Raw genomic sequence first — 22,548 nt, 5'->3', positions numbered from 1 at the left:
ATATATATATAATAAAAACATCGGCATGAAAACGCAATACATGTATAACTCGTAAAAACCAAACGAAACGGAGGCCAGTTCTAGAGCATACTATATTATCATCTCTGTCGGCAGCACCAAACCAAAAGAGTGGCAAGCGCTTATACTCGGACATACCTCGGAGATCTAGGTCTTCCAACAAACGCCCCTAGAATGGGGCGGTCAGCACTAATTCTCGAACATTCGAGGTCTGGGTATTCCATGCAATCGCCCCTAGGATGGTAACGAGCCCATAAGTAGTGTCCAGCAACATTCTTCTACTAATGTATCTCCCCTAGTTCGTAACTCTGGATAACAAAATGATAAAAATCATACTATTCTAGAAGAGAACCAGTTTAGATCGCCTTCTGTTCCTTATGTCTCATTTGACAACAGCAAGTATTCGGACAGAAAATCCAACATTTTCGTTGAATGCTTTTTCCATCATTGCTTTTCTCATCAAATCATCATTCACATAATTCTCACCCATGATTTAACTGGAATTGATTGGAAATGAAAGCCTCGTATTTAATGACGAGAGCTATTCCCAGTGTAACGTTCAGAGCACGTGTAAACTTACAGCATCATCAGGATCGTTCAGACATCAAATTACTATTATACATGTGACTATCAAATTCTCATTAGGTATCGCAAGTAATTACCGCCATTACAAGTAAACAGGATCACATCAAAGTACCCAGAAAGCTTGTCCGGGCATTTTATGTAAATGCATATTACGAAAATTAGCGAAGGGTGTAGATCTTGCCTTAGTTCGACAAATGTAAACTTGGCAACGGAACGTTTTCATGTACTTTTTCCTCAGTTGTTCTTTTAAAGTGGTGTACATGCTAATTGTCGTTTGGCCAGCACGACGAGAAAACATTCGATACACACTAGGTTTATCATTGTTTCTCAAAGTCACGACAACCATTCCTATTTAAAATAAGGAACAATCTGTTTCTTTTCATCCTGTACTAAACTGCGTGCATCAACATCAAATTCGACAAGAAAGAACAACAGTTTGGACAAAGACTGGGCGTGAGACGAGTGGGTCTGCAGGGGCGGTGATATTGTAACACAGAATCGGGAACACACACGATGAATATGATGGGGCACCCTAACCGACCTCTTATGTTCTCATTGCCTCGCGTCGTCATTGTTTATAAGTTTTTTGGGGTGGTTTTTTACTGACTGATTCCAGCTTTAGTTCCGTGGGACGAATACGTCCTCCATACTCATACTGTAAGGTTAATGTCATCTCCAGATTTATCGACCAACATAAGTCAGACTTCATATGGCAAGTTCAAAGACATTGAATGGTACAGGGTCGATTGGCGTTTAGTGAAGGTCATAATACACGATTGTGTACAAGGTCATTTGACGTTAAGCAAAGGTCAAATGATACGACTGTGTTTAACTTCATATGAGGAGAGAGGAGGTGACAATGTGCAATAGATGATATCGCGACCAGTGGAACTCTTCAAATAGGAGGGGATTAAACTGTACTCGCTGGGGTAATGGACAACATGGCCGCGCCAAAACATTCAGATACGAATTTCCACGAACTTTAACGTAATGAATTGGGTAATATTTTAAAGTCAAAAGGTATCACCTACTCCAAATAAGAACAAGAGGCCCTAGAAGGCCTGTATCGCTCACCTGAATATTTAAGCAGTCATAGCAAAATATTCTCATTAAATATTATATTGCACTAAAATTATTTCCCTCGCAAACTTTGTTGGCTCCATCTGTTGAAATAACCAGCAAAATGAGATTCTATGCTTTTTTATTCTTCTTCAGAAGTTGCTTGACATATTTTCCCTGTGACCTTGTAAGTAGGTTAATGTCATTTTCCTTCTCAAATTGGATAGCTCTATTCCAAAATGCTACCAGCCAAATCTTACGAATCCATTCCTTTTAGTTCTTGAGAACAAATGCTTTAAAATGTTGTTGACCTCTGTGACCTCTAAAGTAGGTTGAGGTCATTTTCATTCGCAAACTTTGGTGAGCTATATCCCAGGAAGTCACCAGCCAAATATTATAATTTTATGAATTTTAATTCTTCTTCAGAAGTAGTTTGAACCGTTCGACATATTTGAACGATGTGACCTTGAAAGTAAGTCAAGGTCATTTTCATTCGCAAACTTTGTTTGGCTCTTTCCCAGGAAATAACCAGCCAAATATTAAGGTTCTATACCGTCCAGTTCTTCAGAAGAAGTTGTTCTAAGTGTTAGATATATCTGACTCCTGTGACCTTGAAAGTAGGTCAAGGTCATTTTCATTCGCAAACTTTGTTGGGCTCTTTCCCAGGAAATAACCAGCAAAACATTGAGGTTCTATACCGTCCAGATCTTCAGAAGAACTTGTTCTAAGCGTTAGACATATCTGACTTCTGTTACCTTGAAAGCAGGTCAAGGTCATTTTCATTCGCAAACTTTGTTGGGCTCCATCCAAGGAATCAATCAGCTAAATATGAAGTTTCTATACCTTTTAGTTCGTCAGAAGAAGTCGTTTGATGTTTTTGACATATTTGACCCCTGTGACCTCGAAAGTCGGTCAACATCATTTTTATTCGCAAACTTTGTTTGGCTAACTCCAAGGAAGCCACCAGCCAAATATGATGTCACAAGGCGTTTGGGTATTTCAAAATAAGTCGTTTGAAAGTTTTGACATATTTGACCCCTGTGACCTTGACAGTAAGTCAATGCCATTTTTATTCGCAAACTTTGTTCGGCTTATTCCATGGAAGCTACGTACCAATTTTCATGTCTCTAAACCATTCGGTATTTCAGAAGTAGTTGTTTGAAGGTTTTTACATATTTGACCCATGTGACCCAGGTCAAATTCTGTTTATTTCGCAAACTTTGTCGGGCTCCATATAAGGACCTCTATTCTTGTGAGTTATTTTTGTTGGTTGTTTACACATGGCAGATTGTTTTGCCCCCGTATCCTCGCATTCTCTCGCGAGACTTGTGCATTTTACAGCAAGAACTCTTCGAAGGGGAGTAACTGGTGGATGGTCGCGATAACAAGTATTGTATACAAGGTCATTTAACCTGAGGTCAAGGTCACAGTGTACGACAGAGTGAAGCATAATTTGACGTGGAAGAAGATGACAATGTACGACTGCATACAAATTTGAGATGAGGTCAAGGTCACAGTGTACGATTGTGAACAGTACCATATCACGTGAAGGAAGGTGACAATGCACGATTGCATACACGGTCATTCGACCTGACGTGAAGGTCACAGTATACGATTGTAGATAGGTCATAAGGGAGGCCTAGGTTTGCTTGCTGTTCCCCCAGACTTACATATTTTGACAGTCCGATAATGTCTCGCTGTCAGAAACAGGCTTCAAAATGGTTAAAATATGGCAATGCGCGTAAGCGACATGGGATGAATTCGGTGTACATTTATACGCGAGTTTAAGGTCACATTGTGGCGGTAAGCGACCCAGTTTAAGCAGCAAAACAGTCAATTAGAAATTAATAATACATCAACTCGTCAGCCATGCGTCTGCTACCTTATGTCAAAACAAACGATACAGTTCCTAAAGGTCGTGGTATTTAGTATCATTCATCAAAAAGTCAATAATCGGTCGTTTTATTTACTTAATTAAAACCATTGTCGTCTGCTCGTAGCCCTGCATTATTCACGTGCTACCAATTGTTACACATTATATACTAGTTATTAGTTTATGAAAGAATAGGTAGCCTTGTAGTTTACAGAGCATGCACTCATAATTGTTTAGGTAACAAAATCCCTCATGGCGTCAAAGGCCAGTTATGTAAATAAATTCAGGCTGGGGTTGTTACCAAGTAGCGCACGGTTGGTTGAGCAATATCTGGTTTTTTTTTATTTAAATATGGATAAAGTTATTGAAACCGTGCATGGTTTTTTATTAACAAAAAACGGTCGTTTTTGAACTAGTTTACATTGCAGGCGAGCCCGAGTCAGCGTAGAGGTAATGCTGGACCCCACACGGTAACTCAATCTGTACGTAAGCTCTCCTCTGCGTTTGGTCTCTTATAAACTTAGTGCGACAATGTGGGGCACAAAAAGTGATAATCAGCGATGTTGGATAGAGGAAGTTTGTGTCTGGTCCCTGATGTCATGGTATTGTGGTTACAATTGCTTCTTAGTTTTCTATAGCGATTGCAAGTTTCTACAATGAAAGGATATAAAGGTTATTTCCGGCTGGAAATTGTTGATTCGCAAATGCGTCTGTGTAACTAAAATACAAGTAATTTTCGGGTTTTTTTTCATATTGACGCTGTTGTATATCGTCACACTTCATTAACGTCCATATGTTACAATGACATAATCCTATTTCCGACCACTATACATATGGGTACATTGAATAATAATGTGGCATATCAATAAGAATTAATAGATCACAAAAGTTTTCATCATTCTTCGTCTATCACAAAGCTAAACTATTTGAACTTAATTATTTCGACATTCTATTATTCCCAAATTCGATCATTCATTCACCTTGGCCTCTTAAATTGCGAGGTTATTCAATCTGATATGTGAATCTTTAATGAAACATCTCGCTGCAGACCTAACATACACAGATGCAGATAGAGATGTGACAGATAGAAAGGAGACAAAGAACGGAGAGAGAGAAGGGTATAGGTGGACAGCTAGAAAAGTACTGAACAGGGGAAAAAATATAACGCATAAAACATGGTATTCTAGAGAAAAAGAACAATTACCGATGGTATTATCTAGATAGAGAAAAAGGGATTGGAAGCACTGGAGAATAGGATAACATAAATTTCAACTAATGCTTCAATGTTCGTTCTGTTATTAGTCCTTGAAGTAAAAATAACAAAATTTTCTTAAAGAAGAACTTCAACGTTTTTGCTATATGCTTACTTTTCCTCTATTTATTGTTTACATTAGGAGAGAAGATGGACACGTCTGATACAGAACCGATACACATCTGCTCCGTCGTCGGTTTAGATTATACCGAACTCGAATTCTCATAATTCGATTTATCATCATCTATCTTGGGTGTAGGAAATTTTCTTTTGAACTAAAATACGCATCCCTGTATTAACTATTGTCGGCTATTAAAGTAGGGGAAGAGATAACATAGAAAAGGACTTATGCCATTAAATGTAGTTAGCAGTTTAGCTAAGAAATTAATCCTCAACATGGTAATGACTTTATTGGCCCTTTTCCAATCGTGTAAATCGTAAGAAATCTATTCGAGCAGCAGCTTAAATAAATTATATTGAGAAGATTTCATTAGATATCGTTGTCACTGTTTACATTGTTATTTATGATTTCAAATTATCAGCGAAACGTCGTTTCACCACGACTGTAGACTATATAGTTAGCTAAAACATTACATATACTGTGTATTATATATAGGATCTTACATTAGTTTCCATTTCATATGAGATTTATGAAACGAGTCTAAGAATTTTTCAATTTAGCCAGCCATTGGCGAGCTAAAATGAAAAATTCGTGACGAGTGATACATGAACCACGATGAACTGAAAAAGAATGTAAGATCCTTTTTATCACATAATTAAGATTTGTGGTATTTATTCGTGTTAAACGACAAATTTCATGCAACCTTGAAATGTAAAAAGCCGCCATTTTGACTCCAGTGCGTAAGTCTGTGACGTCATATACTTGTACTAGGCGTGACGTTGAAATTGAAACAATTGAAACTTACAACCACTCACAGAACTGATAGGTCATATTACATGGGTAAATACGCAAAAAAAAATATGACATGGGTATATTTACTGGATAACAAAGTACATTATGTGATAAATAAAGGTTCATATAGAACAACCGGCGAAGAGTTTATGTGTAACGTTTCGATGACTAGTCCGACATGTATCCTGTCACCTTCGATCAGAAAAATATTCGGCGAGAAACTATGAACCCCCTCATCTCGATTCAAAACTGACCCGCTGCACCGTATCCATATGCTCAAAGATTAACAAAGACAGCTACGTTATAAGGATATCCATGTACATATTACGTGAAAATATTACAAACATATATCAAATTGGTTGTATATTCGATAGGTTTTGCGATAATCCGGGAAATAATAGATCATCTGTTACCAGATGACCAGGAAAAAGCAGATTTTCTTCTGAACGCTAAAACACCCTTGAAGGCTAACTCCTATGTAGTTTTTGGGGGTGCAGACTAACTCCCTCGATAATTTCCGTACCTTTCTCGTAGAATTGACCGAGCTATCAATGGAAGCGGTAGGCAAAGCATGTAGCGACATACCTCAACAAGGAAATGATCTTCAGATAAAAACGCAGACGAGTTCGACAGAAAATTTGTGGTGGGAATATAACTCAATGGTATAACAAGACAGTCAAGAATGGGATTTGGGGATATAGAAGTTTCTAGTTCCCCGAGACCAGGTCTATTTCCCGAGGCGTAGTACAAATAATTGTTTTTCACGATCTGATTAAAACCTAATTCTAACTTACTACGATAATGTAGATACTATGATATTTGTTTCAATGGCTTATCCAGGATCAAGACTCATATTAACACGTCAAAATATCCATGCCTATAATTGAAACATTTCACGGTTAAACTATTCCCCCTAAAACAGTGATGTCAACTGTAACTTTACAAAGTACTGTACCCTTCAGGCTGATTGTGTTATCATTGCATACCCAACCGTGAAATCCCTAGCTGGGTACCGAAGGGTCCAGTCACGGGTGTTTCACGCCCCGCTACTCTTCCTATCTATATTACTGGTTTACGATATACCTGACAGAGTAATTACCCGTTTATCACTTTATTATCTTTACCTCCAGTACCGCCTTACAATTCTCCTGTCTACGTACAACTCGGACGTGGGTCAAACTCACAACGGGAGTTCACAGTGTACATGTGTACTGTGAAAATATCTCGCTAATATATAATTTCATCTTTTTATTTAATTTTCCTCCGATCTTCAGTATAATACAAATGCAAATTATATTCGATTAATTCGTGGAAAAATAATCGCAAAAGTCATACCAGAAAATCGAAACTTTAACAAATAAAATTCCCCTGTCATGATAGGTTCATATCACTGCAGTTTGAGAGAGGATCAGAATCGCTGCAGTCTAGAAGAAGCCATTTTCACGAAAACTGTACGCTAGCAAAGTGCAACCTGGAAAATGTCTGCTATTAGCACCGCAGAAACAGAAAACTGTACCAGGACACAATATAATAGGAAAACTGTACCACAACACCACCTAAAGTCACACGGACCTGATGATTTATTAGGATAGGTCCAAACATACATACTATAATAAATTATCTTGTCCCTGTGCATAGCATCAAGAAGTATGCATAACTGTATTCAAAGGCCATCGATACGATGAAAAAGCAACAAGGAATAAACGGTCATGAAAACTAAAATATGCGCATTAGCTGGTTTGTAACTGATCATGTTCATCTCAACTCTTAATTTAATTTACTACAGAAGGGAATCGCGGTGATTTGTTAGCGTTAGTCAGGTCTTCAGCAGATGCGTCAGACGTAATGGCCAGAGGTAGTACGACGCAGTAGGGACTCGATCGTTGGCTTGACCATGGCAATCGTGTCTATCTCCGCCATTGGTCAAACAGTAAAATCTATTTCCGGCTCTATAAAGATAAGGGGGCCATCTGATAATTATTTTACGGTACGTGCATTTGTTGTACTAAATAAATGGTGCGTACTGCGAATTGCAAAAGATAGATTATCCTACCATCAACACAGGGTCTATAAAAAATGCCGCCCGGATGTGTTTTTCGGAAGTTGTAATTTCCGGTGAAGATCGCGTCGATTACAGTTGTACTTCCCGAAGGTCAATCGGGCCCCATCTCTGTGACCTTCAAACAGAGGTTTGTTAGTTGTATGACACGTGTGGAATTTCACATACCGGTACTATCATTTTTCATGCGCAACGATGCGTCAATGTCTTTTGTAGATCTAAGTCAAGTAGTACGTACAGGAGTCATGGTCTAAAATATTTATCACCGGAGCAGATGAAGATTTGTCCATGTGGTACCAGACTATATGCAGACAGCAGTTGTCGTGGTTGTCTGTCTGTTCGTCCGTTGCTATGGTTCATGTAAAGGACACAAACAGCGTCAAACATTGTCAGACGACAAGCACGTGTTGATGTACACCGAAATACACACGTGGGCCTCTTTGTAGTTAGCAAAGGCGTTTCAAAAAGTACGGTATTTGTTGAATTGTGACATCATCAAGAAAATCCCATTGCACAACAACTGTGACTCATATACATAGTAGCAGAAGCATGGTGCGCCTTGGTAAAAAATTGAGCCATTGAAACTGATGAAACCGGAAGTATCACCCGAAATGACGGAATTTGGTTGACAGCCTGACGGGCCACTTGATATTTCCCGGGGTTGGGCTAACAAAAGGTGCCGAGAAGATTTATATCGCAGAAAGAGATGACTATCGGGCACATATGTTACAAAATTAACCTTAAAGTATCACGATATCTAATTATGGTTACGGGGTGGGAATATCAATAATTTCCGTGTTGTACCTATGTTCCCAGGGTTTGGACCTTAACTATTAATAATAATAAACTTTATTTGTTTTACAAAAGATATGAAACAATTTATTTCAACTTATATAAATCACTCTTGTTGGCCCGGATGTCTTAGTGTGGGAGGAAACCGGAGTACCCGGAGGATACTATTGCGACGATTGTGATACTAGATTTACTTTAAACTGTGTTTTTGATATACGTCAATATTTGTCGCTGTTTGTATAATTGATATGAAGACATGTTGGAGAACTACAGATGTAATGCCGAAACCTGGTGAACTTGACACGGAGGTTATATTCGTTAATTAACAAATGATGACAAGTATCAACAGTCAAGCATACGATGGTGTTTGTTAACGAACAATAGTTTAAAATACTACCATCGATACATCGTTGTTGAGGAAAAACAATATCGCCATTACATAAATTTCATTCTATTGGAACACTCTAAACGTGAACACTGATACAGCATGGGATATATTTCGGACGGGGTGGAGACAAACGAATGATGCCAAGGAGAATTGTTTGGTAGATGACCGTCATGCAGCATAAGAATAATAACTTGATATTCCCGGGGGTGAGGCAAACAATGATGGATGTATGGAAGTGGACCTTCATACAGCATGAGGATAACTGGATATTTCTGGGGTGGGGCAAGAAAATGATGTCATGAAATCTGTTAAATTGGACCTCCACAAGGGACGGGGCGAACGATCGTGTCAAGGAGATGGGTATGGTGGACATTCACATAGCATGGGGATAACTAGATATTTAAGGGGCGGGGCAAACAATTGATGCCAAGGGGACGGGTATATACAGCATGGAGATAACTAGATATTTAAGGGGCTGGGCAAACAAATGATGCCAAGGGGACGGGTATATACAGCATGGGGATAACTAGATAGTCAAGGGGCTGGGCAAACAAATGATGCCAAGGGGAAGGGTATATACAGCATGGGAATAGCTAGATATTCAAGGGGCGGGGTAATCAATTGATGCCAAGGGGACGGGTATAGTGGACATTCATACAGCAATAACCAGACCTTCTCGGGGAGGGAGCAAACAAACAAACGGCTACTGGGGATTCCCCGGGGCTGGGGTAAACAAAAGATGCAGACGAGATGGGTATCATGTAATCTCTTAACTCTATACGTTATGACTAAAACTTACAGTTAAGCAAGTGGCAGTTATTTTAATTAAAACGCACGTCGAATTGATTCTTTCTGGGTTTTTTGCAATGACAATTTACAAGACCAGACACGCGCAGCTCTGTACTGATACCATGAGCAATAAGCCAGCTTCAGCAGCCGTATACAACAATAACAACCATCACCACAGCAAGTAGGGAGATATACGTTGTAATGTTAACGTGTGACTTTTTGTTAGAGGGGATGATAGCTATACTAGATCTCGACGTGTGACCCTGATTTATGGAAAACCATTTGAAATATGTGCTGTGATTGATATCCGTGTCATACATACGGGGAGACACATATATATATATATAATAAACCTACCTACTGAATTGCAAATACATGTAGTATATAATGTGTATTTGCAATCTGTTGTATTTAAACTTATTATTGATGCAAATCTCGTGTCAGTCATAAATCACATGGTATCACAGATCGATAGGCCTATACGTTTATCTCATAGTCATAGCGTCGGAACACAGGGACCTGAGTCTTTGTTAAAACTATCTTTGGACCTAAACTAAAGTGTTCAAAGTAATTGTACACATTTTAGGGGTTTTAGATCAAACTTTCGGTATGATCATTGGGGGTTGCACTTTTACCAAAAGTTGGACTTCACCCCTAAAACGTATCAATTTATTCTGAGCACCTTAGTTTGGGTCCAAAGGTAGTTGTTAAAAATGTTCAGGTCCCTGTGCGTCAGATCATGTTCAAATTACCGTATGAATTTCTTTAACAGACCTCTTTGCTATCGAAATTAACCTTTGACTTCTTAATCAATCGTTCGCCCCGTTTAAGAAACAGATGACCAAGATTGCGTGTTTAACAAGATATAGACCCTGAACTTACCGGAATTCCAGCCCAGAAGGATGTTTCTCTGATCTTCAAGGATTGTGTAGAGAAGAAATACAGATAGAATGCCACCCCTGAAATTGTCGCCCCAATGAGCAACTGGAGGATGACGAGGAAAAGTTTCAATGTGCAGCATTCACGACAGAACCCGCGACTCGCCCGTCGGTCATGGCGGGGCTTTTTCCTGGGTTTGTGGCAGGAATTGAAGTCCTGGGGGATAAGACTTTGTGGAACAGTTGTATTGAGGCCACTTAACATGGACTGCTGCATGTAAAGTCGGAGTTCCGGGGTACTCCTGGCTTGTCTGTTGGACCATTTCTGTCCGGGCGCATACAGACTCAGGGATTTCAACGAGGATGCAGAGTGTGCCCTTTGTCGCCCGTTATCCATGGCGACCGAAGTTGCTGATGGCCAAAAATATTTCTTCATCTTTGGGATGTTCCTTGTTTTGTGCTTGAAACGTTTTGTCCAATAATCAATCTTCTTTAGAGGCCAATTGACACTTGTCAAAGCAATTGACACTGTTCTATTGACATTTAGGTGAATATGGGTTAGATACGTATTATTCTGTCTGAGATTCCAATAGTAAAATCAGTAATAAATTGGTAACATATAAAATGCCAGATAGGACAAGCTCTTTCCGACACGTTGAACAATAATACAAGGATTAAACACGATTAACAGGTATCTTTCAAGCCGGAGACGTGTGCGTCATTTGACACTTGTCTTTCTAAACAAGACTGCATCCAAAATAACATGTTAAGGTTAAACCCGGGATATGTAATTACACACCCTAATCCTCGAGAATTTACTTAAACACTTCCTTGTTAACACGCGTTGTCTTGTTAACACTTCTGTTTACACGAGTCCTTCTCTTAAGCACTGCCTTGTTGACAGGTGTCTTTCAGTTTAACACCTAGATGACACGTATCCGGTTAAACATTTCCTGTTTGAAACGTTAAACACTTTCCGTGTATCGTTTTCTAACGGTTAACAATTCCTGGTTGTTATGTAGTCACTTCCTTGCTGACACGTGTTTCAATCCTCAATGACACTTGTCTGAATGTAAAACACTTCCTCAATGACACGTGTCTGAATGTAAAACACTTCCTCAATGACACGTGTCTAAATGTAAAACACTTCCTTGATGACACGTGTTTCAATGCAAAACAACTCCCTTACGACACGTGTCGGAATGTAAAACACCGTTTCACAAGTTATTTCTGTATGTATCAATTAAAAAATAAACTTTAAAAACACTTTCCGTATTGACACGTCCTTACATTCTATCTTTCACAATCATTGACACATGTCAATCCTGCATAATCTGTTCCGTGTTGACGTTTGTCGCGCCAGATGTATACAACCACGAAGGACTACGTGCCCGAGATTCTTACCACCACCGGTACACACGCTCTCTGTTTAACTGTACGCCTGCTATCAAACCCGATGACTATAAGACATTGTGCTTATTACGTTTCACCAGTGCAAAGTTTTCTCCTACAGTACGTAATGTGACGAGGCGTAGATGCAATGTTTTGAGAAATCCGACATTCCTGGCTATTGTAATCATACAGCATCCGTGTCCGCCATGTGCCATTAGTTGCGGCTCCATGCGCAGTGACGTATACCTCCCTGTATTGTAGTATAAGTAATTAACGTTCCCGATAATGATATACAGAATATACTCGCCTTACTAAATACACTAATTACCATATCAGTCTTAGTTTATGTCAGTCTTTAATGTACACAGTGTTTAGTCCATATGGCAGTCATGTGGTCTAAGTTCCGCACACAATTACCGTACTTTATAGAACTCCATACAGATAGTCCTTTTATAAACGTGCACAACTTCCCCTGTTCACATGCATATGATAAAAGATAGACTTCCTGTGGTATTTAAGACTTCGGTAAGGGTACCCTAGTGTATCACAGGATACATTGAAGTGTCAATATTTCTACAGATCATGTCACGGTTTTCTTTTACCAAGAACAACTGGCACCGGACGATTTTAAACTTACCCTCTTCTTCAGTGAACAAGTTGTGAAATATATCCACGAATTCAATTGTGGCAGGTGTCAATTCCAAATGAAATAAATCCCTTTTTCACGATTAAATTTTAAATAATGTATTCCACAGTACTCATGTGTTTAATCACGCATAGCAATGTAATCGTGTGTCTTCCATTGTCAGTAGAAGGAGAAGAATGTCCATGACCGGGGGTCGCCGTGCGTTTATATACGTATGTATACGATGGTAATGCGTTTGAGCCAGCAGGTTGAAGAATGTATACTAAAGTTCTACACAGCTAAGTATAGTTATCCCTTCACCAGCCACAGGTCACCGATACATTTCCCGATAACACAATCTCACTTTCCCTGTAACTTCTCTCAAATAGTACCTCTGCTACCGCTTGTCCCTCCCACAGGCCACGAAATGGTACCAAAAATCTAAGGTAAACAAACAAACCGGACACCAGAATCCGGAAAACAAGCAAAGCTACTCACCACATCATACCTATGTAGCCGAGTGTGTGTGTTAGATTATATACATACAGTATACAGGTAGGATATACGGCACAGGCAGAATGTCACACCTGAAAATACCGGCGTCACACGATGAAAAGAAAAATATAATGATTTTTACGACAGCTTGACGGCGAAAGGTTTACTAAGGTATTACTTCAGGATTGAGGTGACCGCAAAATTGCCTGGTCCGTGTTATGACCTAAAGTGGTCAGCTCCCAGACTAAGCTGAGCTGTTCGAGGGCGGCGATGGAATGTCAAAGTTTCTTTTTAAAGTGTATATAAGCACTTCTTATAACTACACAAGCGTGTTACGTCCTTCTTCAACGAAGAGGCCTTGGAGAGTATTGGAGAACTAAACACTTTTGCCGTTCGAGAGCACTTCAGAACGAAGCACTCCAGTTGTCAAAGAGGGAATAAAACGATTGTCCCACATCCCCTACCAAGATAGCTACAACTGTATAATGTACAGGTACTGCCCAGTTTGGCGCTCATACTGGTCATTATTGTCACTTTGTCCGTAAAAAATTCGGCTGGACAGTCAGAATAATGCTTATAAACGACAACCTACCCTCTTTGATCTTTAGGACATTGCAGGCGTCTACTGAAGTACATGGTGGTGATTTATATAATGCCACGGGTGTCGAGGACGGTGGTAAACAGAGTCCTTGTATATTTCTATCACAAACTGAAATGTCTTGATTTCATTTATAATTTGAGTCACGACGATGACAAGGCGATGACTAAATAAAAATGTTTGATAAATGTATCACATGTATTAAGAATGAACATGTTTTTTCACGCCGATGAGCGTATTTTCATCGTGGGGTTGGTCATTGGAGAAAATTGTAATGCAAAGCAAGGGAGCAACATATGTTATCACTAAATCAATTATAAGTACTACATAATGGATGATCACTGAATCATCCGAAAGCAACAAAATGGATAATCACTTAATTAACCGCAACATAATGGAAAATCACTTAATTAACCGCAACATAATGTATAATCACTTAATTAACCGCAATATAATGGATAATCAATTAATTAACCGCAACATAATGGATAATCAATTAATTAACCGCAACATAATGTATAATCACTTAATTAACCGCAACATAATGTATAATCACTTAATTAACCACAACATAATGAATGATCATTGGATTAACGACAGTAATTAACAATGTGATGCTTTCAAACTTTCATTTAAATTTGAATAAAATTTGAATTTACTGATTTGTTTGTATTTTCCGTGCCATTTGAGTTGACGTTTTAAAACCAGTTCATCACACTTGAAGTCTTGCGAGAAAAATTGCAGATTTTTTATACTGAAATTTTGGTCTACAGATGTTTTATTTGGATAGGATAGTCTATAACATTGCCAGAATTATCAAAGTTTACACTGTTCCCCTATAATGACGTGATATCACATGGTAAACAAGATAACTGTTTCTTTTATACCCCGATACTCTCAGTAGATACTCTCAGTAGAGGTATGTCAACACAGCCTAAACTAATCCGGACCTACTCGGGTACACCATACGGTTGACGATTTATACGTACACTCACTATCTATCGACTGATTTGTTGTATGATTGACAAGGCATATCAACTCAAATAGGCCTTATATGGTGAGTGTTAGAAATCTAAAACGAAAATCTGGAGTGAAATGTACGTGATATCAGCACGACAGCTATGCTATTAAGAACTCCGTAAGGACAGACACATGAGTAGAGATAACTGCATGACTAGTCTGCTATTAGATAGACATTCATAAGGACATATGTAACAGGTGAGGAAAAATGCACTGCCAGACCGGGGTTTGAACCCGGTACCCTCCGAACTCTAGACGGACGCTCTAACAATTGAGCCATTTGGTAGCCGACGATCGACCTAGTCCGGTTCCGCTACATTCCTCCCTCCTTTTTCTAAGTCTTCGCCCCGAAGACACAGCTATTTACAACCCATGTTCGGGTATCCCCTTGTCAAGCATACACCATATGCTTGAAACAAGGGTTGGTCATAGGACCCACTGTAACAGGTGAGGGAAAATGCACTGCCAGACAGAGGTTCGAACCCGGGAACCTACAGCAAGTCTATTCTGCTATTAAGACCTCCATAAGGATAAGCACATTTGATTACAGCATTTCTTTTCTTCTGTTATAATCTCCATTGGAACAGACATGAGAGACATATAAAACAATTAGCTCCATCCTCGTCAATACCGATCCCTCAAGTTTGGCTCAAACCAACATTCCTACAACTCGCTTATATCATGCGACACATCCGAAAAGTTAAATATAAATATTGAAAACGGTAACCGGCTTTCAGTCTCACCAAAATTCTTCCAAAACATTGAGAAAATGTGGAGTGTTATTAATTTATCACCAGAACAGGAATTTGGACTTGAGTACAGAATTTGAGTTTGGTTATGAGAACGGTTTCATGAAAACGGACCCTGGCCTTATCACTTTACTTTCATAACCTTACTGAAAATAACCTTAATTTAAAGTTGTTACCAGACCAATATACATTGGGCGACAAGACCTTGTATTAGCTGTTTGTGTGTGATTATTTCTTACATTTTCTGCTTGGTTTTCATGATTTATTATCAAAAGCATGTGAAAGATGACAATGACAAATGACAATAGCACCGATTTTATTCTTGTATTCTGTTTACATCGTACAGAATCATCATAAAATCCCTATATATCTAAATTTTCTGACAAGGGTGAGTAACAAAGGGAGATAATTCGCTCTATGATGATCTAAGATGTATTTTACCCGTGAGACTAATTCATCAATAGTAACATAATTGGATAAAGTATTGAACTTAAAACTAATGTGGCTTTGAAATTAGTATCTGGATCTCAATCTGCTGCTTTGCTAAAGACTGTGAAGCCAAAAATCGCTTTTATTCCCATGACCCTCCACTCCGCACCCCCCACTCCCACCCCCACCCCCATTTTTTTTTACAAAAAATACAAACAAAAAAAATACAAATACAAAACCCCAGACTCTAGACCGATATTTTGGTCGCTAATTATTAAACAAAAACTCACATATATCTCCTAATTCATTCTGGTTACTTATCACGTCTTTTATCTTCAACAGTCGACCATGCAGTTAAATGCACAGCATGCTGTTGATTTGCAGTACATAAGCTAGCCTTGGAGGGAGCTCTAGCTTGTTACTTTGTAATTAGACACAGACACACATATCAAAAGCGATCTACATACAGTAAGTATGCGCATCTACCTAGGGGCGGTCACATTGTGACGGTAAAACTATAGTTTGTGTGTGTGTAGTATAATATGCCTATACTACATGCAAAATAAAACATAAATGAATTGCTGTATGAGAGATACCTCTCGGGCACTCTCATCTATCCTCGGACTTTGATGTAAATATTTACGTGTAATTATACAGGTGCCACTGTTTGCCGCTGAGCCTACTTTTTTTAGTCCACCCAGACACATGATCATGCCGTGACCCTGTGGCCACGTGCACAATATCACACCTAAAAACGTGGTCATAATTCAAAACACGTTTCCTGCAAAGCTAAATGTAACACATTCATGTGAATATTACAAACTGAGACTAAGCACAGGCACTTGACTCTAGCTATAAATAATAAAAGTAAAATCCCAGGCTCGTTTCGCAAAGAGACGTATAATATATTTTCTATACGTCTCTGGCCACATATGATTATTGTCAGAGACTGTAAAAAGTAAAAAAAAAAAAAATTACCCATGGCCGATTGTGTTTCTGTGTTAGTATTGTCCCAGTGACAATACTACATATTGATAATATCAAAAACATATAATTTAATTGAGAAATCGGAAATGAAAACGTGCATTTAAGGACTCACACAACTAAATCAGCCAATCAGCAAGTGTTTCATACGTTTGTAGTTCCTATTTGAAATAAGTTCCGGCTAATTACTGGGCCACTGAAGGAGTTTAATAAGGAACTGATGACAGATTTTTAGATAAATGAAATGTTCAGGTATTTAACTTTTGAAAAATATATACTTTTGATATATTTCCATGTCTGTGTGCGGATTTGCACAGGGGCAAAATGTCTGGGGGCGTTTCTGTTTTGGGTCACCGGTTTTGCTTGTAAACTTCCGGTTGTCAACTTCTTGGCGCTGTGACACTCCAATATGCCACTAAACCTACCAAAAAAGTCATTTTGTAGCCTTTGCAAGGTATGTATTTATGAATCTAGACAGTTGTCACTAGTTTTGAACTTCAAATATTAAAGTTATTAGCTAAAATGTTTGGTAATAATATATAGTAAATGATTTAGTTGTGTGAGTCCTTAATATAACTGAGATGATGGGGATTCCGTTTAACTGTATAAAATGCTAGCTATTTCATTGGTCGATGAAGACACGTGTGTATAGTTTCTATTTATATATATTCTATTTCTGTACATGCCGTCACAAGAAACACCCCGACATTGCACAACAAACGGAAAGCCCGGCTATATAAACGTGGGGCGTTCCCGAATTGTCACAGAAACGTTACCATCAGGATTGTTAGGGGTTAGACGAGCAGGAGGCAAGAAGGGACCGAACAGACCCGGTTAGGGTACCAAAAAGGCCGACCTTAGAGACATTTTCAGGTAAATAAACAAACCGCCCGTCACCTGATCACGACATCACGAGACATGTATTTACTTGTAAAGGTACTGTTTTATTCTGACTGTCTTAGACTGTCAGGTTTATCGTGGTCATTATAACACACATTATCGGTCAGTTTTTCCTCCTGTTTGTGGATTACTGGAGGTGGGGAACAATAAATGTTCGTACAGTCGTAGTAACTAATGTAAACCCAATAGACATGTATGTTAAGGTCGTAAGAGTTATCTCTCTTGACACTGCATATCCAAGGTCTTGTACTCGTTTGAATCTATTCAAAGTACCCGTTATACAGATATGATTGAATCCGATATACTTATTACATATGAAAGTATTCAACGCGTCACAGGTACCTTTCGCAATGAGAAAACAAATCAAAACGCACTAATATAGATTTTTTTATTATCTTTACTGTCAATATTCAACTTACGCTTGACTTTTGCCTATACACATCCTCCTCTCTCTACAGAGAGCGAAGGTGAGCGTAACCCCTGGATATCGAGGATGGCCTATACATAAAACATTCACTTGAACAGAGGAGAGTGCGGCTGGCTTCTGTTAAAGTTTAAACCTAAATTTGAAGTTTCTTTATATGTTTGTTTATTTGTTTTTGCCTAACATTAAAATCAAAACTGAATTGAATATATTTAAGTCAGTGCGTTAATTTTCTCATTGTTATAGTTAAAGTTCATTAAAGATGTATGCATCAAAAATAAATAATAGAACATCACAGTGTACCTGTGTATGCACACCGTAGTACATACATACGAAAATGAATTAAGAGAACCAGAGACGTATATAACGTTATATACGTCTCTGAGAGAACATACTATTTATAACGATACCCCTGTTTATGTTAGGACTATTCGTTTTTAATATTTAACATATTTACAGGTGATCCTGGATTATAATTCCGTTGAGTGTTGTTTGGAAACATACAAGAGAATGGCGGCCACCGAAAGTGTTGAGACCTCCCAGACATCGGAGGTAAACGTTGATGTCCAGCTGTCCGAAATCGACACGGTAAAACAGAGCTTCGTTGGGCAGTGTCGCGTGCTGACCAATGTAGGTGACCACAGGCATATTGTGACTCTGGTCCCAAAGGACAAGGAGCTGGTCATCAAATTCCAACTGACAGGTCAGCTTCATATTAGTATTCATGCAAACACTGACTATATACCATATACGGAACGTACCTTATTAATCCCATACTTCGAGACTATTAAAATCATACTAAATTTAGGTCACGTTCCTAGTTTGTACACTAGATACAATTGTATAAAAATATGTTTTTATGAAGGATTGATTTTTTGTTAAATTAGTTTGTACCTTAACCCTGTTAATATAATAAATATGTAATAATAAGTTTGGTGCGTTTGAAAGAATCAAACCTTCCGGAAAATTCATAACGAAAATAAAGTCAGCGACTCCTCAAAAACAATTTTTGATTACCTCCCTTTATATACAATATGAAAGTACAATATACCTACATTTACATGCGCTGTAATCTCAGGAAACGGCTGATATGTGTATCTCATTCAACTATTTATTAAAAGACCCTGTTCTATATTTTTCAGCAAGCTATCCTAAAGATGCACCAGGGATTTTGATCAAATCCGCTCTTCTGAAGGAGGAAGAGATAGCCAACCTACAGAGTCACCTTCAGGAGATGGCGGAACAGCTGAAGGGGGCGGGGATTATGCTGGCTCTTGCTGCTGAGGCCGAGACTTGGCTGAGGGGCCAAGAGATCGTTTTGAAAGAGAGGAGTCAAGAAAACCAAGCAAAGAAATCAAACAAATATGACAATAAAGCAAAAGGGGACAAGCAAAAACGGAAGAAACGAAAGGAACAAATAGAGGAAAATGAAACAGAAAATGTGAAGAAAGCAGCGATGAAAACAGCTGAAGATGTGATTAAACGCATACAATGGGACGGACAGCTGCCACAGGACGAGTTCATTGTAGGGTACATCGATAGGTTCAAAGGAATTCAGGAAAAATACTTCACTTCCTTCAGCTGGGAAGACATTGCCACCGTGGACTACACTGTACTAGCTATCCCTAAACACAGGATTCAGTATTTCAAATACCGGGACATAATAATCTGGGATAAGAATGCAAGACTGGACAATGTCTTTGGATCGTTGGGAAGTAAACTTACAGTGTATGATGTCATTGAACAGTGTAGAAAAGAGGATGAGAAAAAAGAGATGGAAAGAATGGAAGATGAGAATGAAGATGAAGAAAATGGTGATGACGATGATGACAATGACAGTGACAGTGATGATGGTATTACTGTTTCTCTTGGCGCCACTTCACAGCCAGCCGTTGGCTCCAATTTTGACGAAGAGCCTATGTCGGATGATGATGGAGGAATTGACAAATATTGGCGGGACAAAATGAGACCAAATCACTTTTTAGCATTGAGAATTTCGAGTGAAGATATCAGAAATACCGCGGAGGATATCCAGAATATCATCTTAGAACACGAACCACAGTACAGCGAGTGTTGTATCCCACCGAGGGCCCTCCACATCACGCTGTGTACCCTCGGGCTGGACACGCTGGAACAGGTCGCAAATGCTGTACGAGCATTAAACAAGATCAAACCCGAGCTTGAGACATTAGTCCCAAAAGATAAACCCATTGTTATGAAGGGTGTCGAACAATTCTTCAATCGCGTCCTTTACGCAAAGGTGGAATGTCCGCCAGAATTCTACCAGTTCGTTGAACATTTAAAGCTATGTTTGAAAGAAGAAGGTATCGAGATTCGTGATAACCATGACTTTGTTCCTCACATGACAGTGATGAAAATCACCCGTCCTGTTGCCAGGGCAACTGGTAAAAAGTACATATCGCCTTGGCTTTACTCCAGTCAAGCTGAAGTGGACTTCGGGACACAGGCAGTGGACAATATCCATCTGTGTGAAATGGGATTTGGTCGTCAGGACGACGGTTTCTACCTGTCACCATTATCAATTGATTGGTGAAGGATTTTTGTTTCAACTGATAATTGAATTAGGGCCAAAATGAACCATGTCTTACATAGGTGTACAATATTGGCAACGAAAATAAATGGAAAAGATAAGAGAATAAATCATTTAATTTGGTATCATTGATTAAGACGCTAAAGGTAACTCTTAAAATTTTATTTATATTCCGATCAGAGAAAGGTACATCACAACATGTTTGTGGAAAGATGTTTATTTTCAGTAAGAGAACAAGTTTCTGTGATATGTAAAGAATGTGTATACAATGTTACAGTACTATTGTTATACTATTTAAGTTGATTAAAAAGTTTGGTTTTGTATATAACTTCTCATGCTTCCTTTTTTAAACAAACATCAAACTACCTATAAAATCAGATACGGGTCGTTTATAAATACAAATTATTTGTTTGTTTACATGTTTTACATTGTTTGCACTAAGGTAAACAAGTGGCCTACTACCTTAACGCTCCCATGAATTTTATTGGCTTTAACGCTTTACGCTACCGGAACAGATGCACGAAATTTTAAGTCAACCACTGTAAATATTCTGTGGAAGTAGTCCGAAATGTCTCGAAAATTCTTAGACCAGGACGTCCATCAAGAAATTTCACTTCTAAACTATATTTGTTTTACACAAGTTATTTCAACTTATGTTATTCACTCTTGTTAGCGCGCGGGGGATCTTAATGTGGGAGTAAACCGGAGTACCGAGAGAAAACCCACGTGGTCGGGCAGGGCAGGTGAACCTATACCTTTTCACGTCCGATCGGGGAATCGACCCCCGGCCGTCTTGGTAAAAAGCAAGTGCGCAATCTACTGCGCCACCCGACCAATTATTTTCACTCAGGCTTGACCTCATAAGGAGCTCATGTGAAGTCGAAAATGTCTCCGCTAATCATACATGTACATAGAGTCGATCGCTGCAGCCATTTAGAGTCCATACCGTCCATTCAACGTAACTCTTACCGTGATCTCGTAGAATATGTTTGCGAATTTTGGAGTCAATCCCTGCACCCGTTTTTGAGAAGATGTTGAAAATGTTTCGAACGATCTGACGTCATGGCGACAATCTTGAATAGTTAGAACGAGCATTTATACCATGAAGTACATCGCTGCAGCTGCTATTACTGCTATTAAGAAGAAGACGAAATTATCTCGGCTAATCGGAAAGCAGGTTGGTACCCACTAAGAGACTTGGTTAGAACATCATAAGGAACAAGATGAAAGCAAACTATAATTATAAGAAGACGGACTAAAACGGGTAACAATAGTTTGCGTTTATTAGTCATTTGATCTAAAAAAAATAAAATGCTCCAGCGGCATCTTTCCAACTGTTTAGTTTTTTACTACCTTAATCAAACGAATATCCCCACTAACAACGTAAAACCCACAGGTGATCGCCCCCTTAAAAGAATTGGTAATAGATACAATGAATTACGATGCATCATACATTATTAAATAGTAAACGAAATACAATCGAGACATTTTCCAAAAGCCAAAAGACCACAGCGAAAGAAAGAAAGATAGTTATTTCGTCCTCCTGTGACTCGTGCACCGGTAATACTAGGGCCAAAAGTGAGGGTGCTTAAATTTATGAATTTCAAAATTAAGAGAAGTACTGATTAGTTTAAAAAAAAATCAAATCAATAAAGTGTGTATATTATGAACCGTGCCTCTATACTAATTAGCAATAAGAAGATTAATCGCTACAAAACTCCAAGACACAAGATCACTTCGATTTTTGAAAGATAAGTCGTCTGTAAGTAATTTAT

General features: G+C 38.7%; 2 protein-coding genes across 2 annotated transcripts in view; one reads left to right on the top strand and one right to left on the bottom strand.

Moving 5' to 3' along the window:
* LOC110454548 (sarcospan-like) overlaps positions 1 to 13,136 on the bottom strand; it is a 34,318-nt gene extending 21,182 nt beyond the window's left edge. The window contains exon 1 of the mRNA XM_021504120.1: positions 10,611 to 13,136. Within this exon, the coding sequence (XP_021359795.1) occupies positions 10,611 to 11,042 (432 nt within the window). The 5' untranslated portion in view covers positions 11,043 to 13,136. The remainder of the gene's footprint in view (positions 1 to 10,610) is intronic.
* A 4,435-nt stretch (positions 13,137 to 17,571) lies between these two features.
* LOC110454544 lies at positions 17,572 to 21,096 on the top strand. Its single transcript, XM_021504106.1, has 3 exons — positions 17,572 to 17,771; positions 18,682 to 18,925; positions 19,365 to 21,096. The coding sequence occupies exons 2-3, from the start codon at positions 18,733 to 18,735 to the stop codon at positions 20,774 to 20,776; spliced, it is 1,605 nt and encodes a 534-aa protein (XP_021359781.1). The 5' UTR covers positions 17,572 to 17,771; positions 18,682 to 18,732; the 3' UTR covers positions 20,777 to 21,096.
* The last annotated feature ends 1,452 nt before the right edge of the window (positions 21,097 to 22,548 follow it).

This window comes from Mizuhopecten yessoensis, unplaced genomic scaffold, assembly GCF_002113885.1.
Source record: "Mizuhopecten yessoensis strain PY_sf001 unplaced genomic scaffold, ASM211388v2 scaffold917, whole genome shotgun sequence".
Lineage (NCBI taxonomy): Eukaryota > Metazoa > Mollusca > Bivalvia > Pectinida > Pectinidae > Mizuhopecten > Mizuhopecten yessoensis.
This window is presented reverse-complemented; position numbering and strand designations above follow the sequence as displayed.

Excerpts from the sequence above, each read along its gene's own strand:
- LOC110454544 (XM_021504106.1), top strand. The coding sequence starts at position 18,733 with ATGGCGGCCACCGAAAGTGTTGAGACCTCCCAGACATCGGAGGTAAAC. Across the intron at positions 18,926-19,364 it reads CATCAAATTCCAACTGACAG|CAAGCTATCCTAAAGATGCA; the intron begins GTCAGCTTCATA and ends TATATTTTTCAG.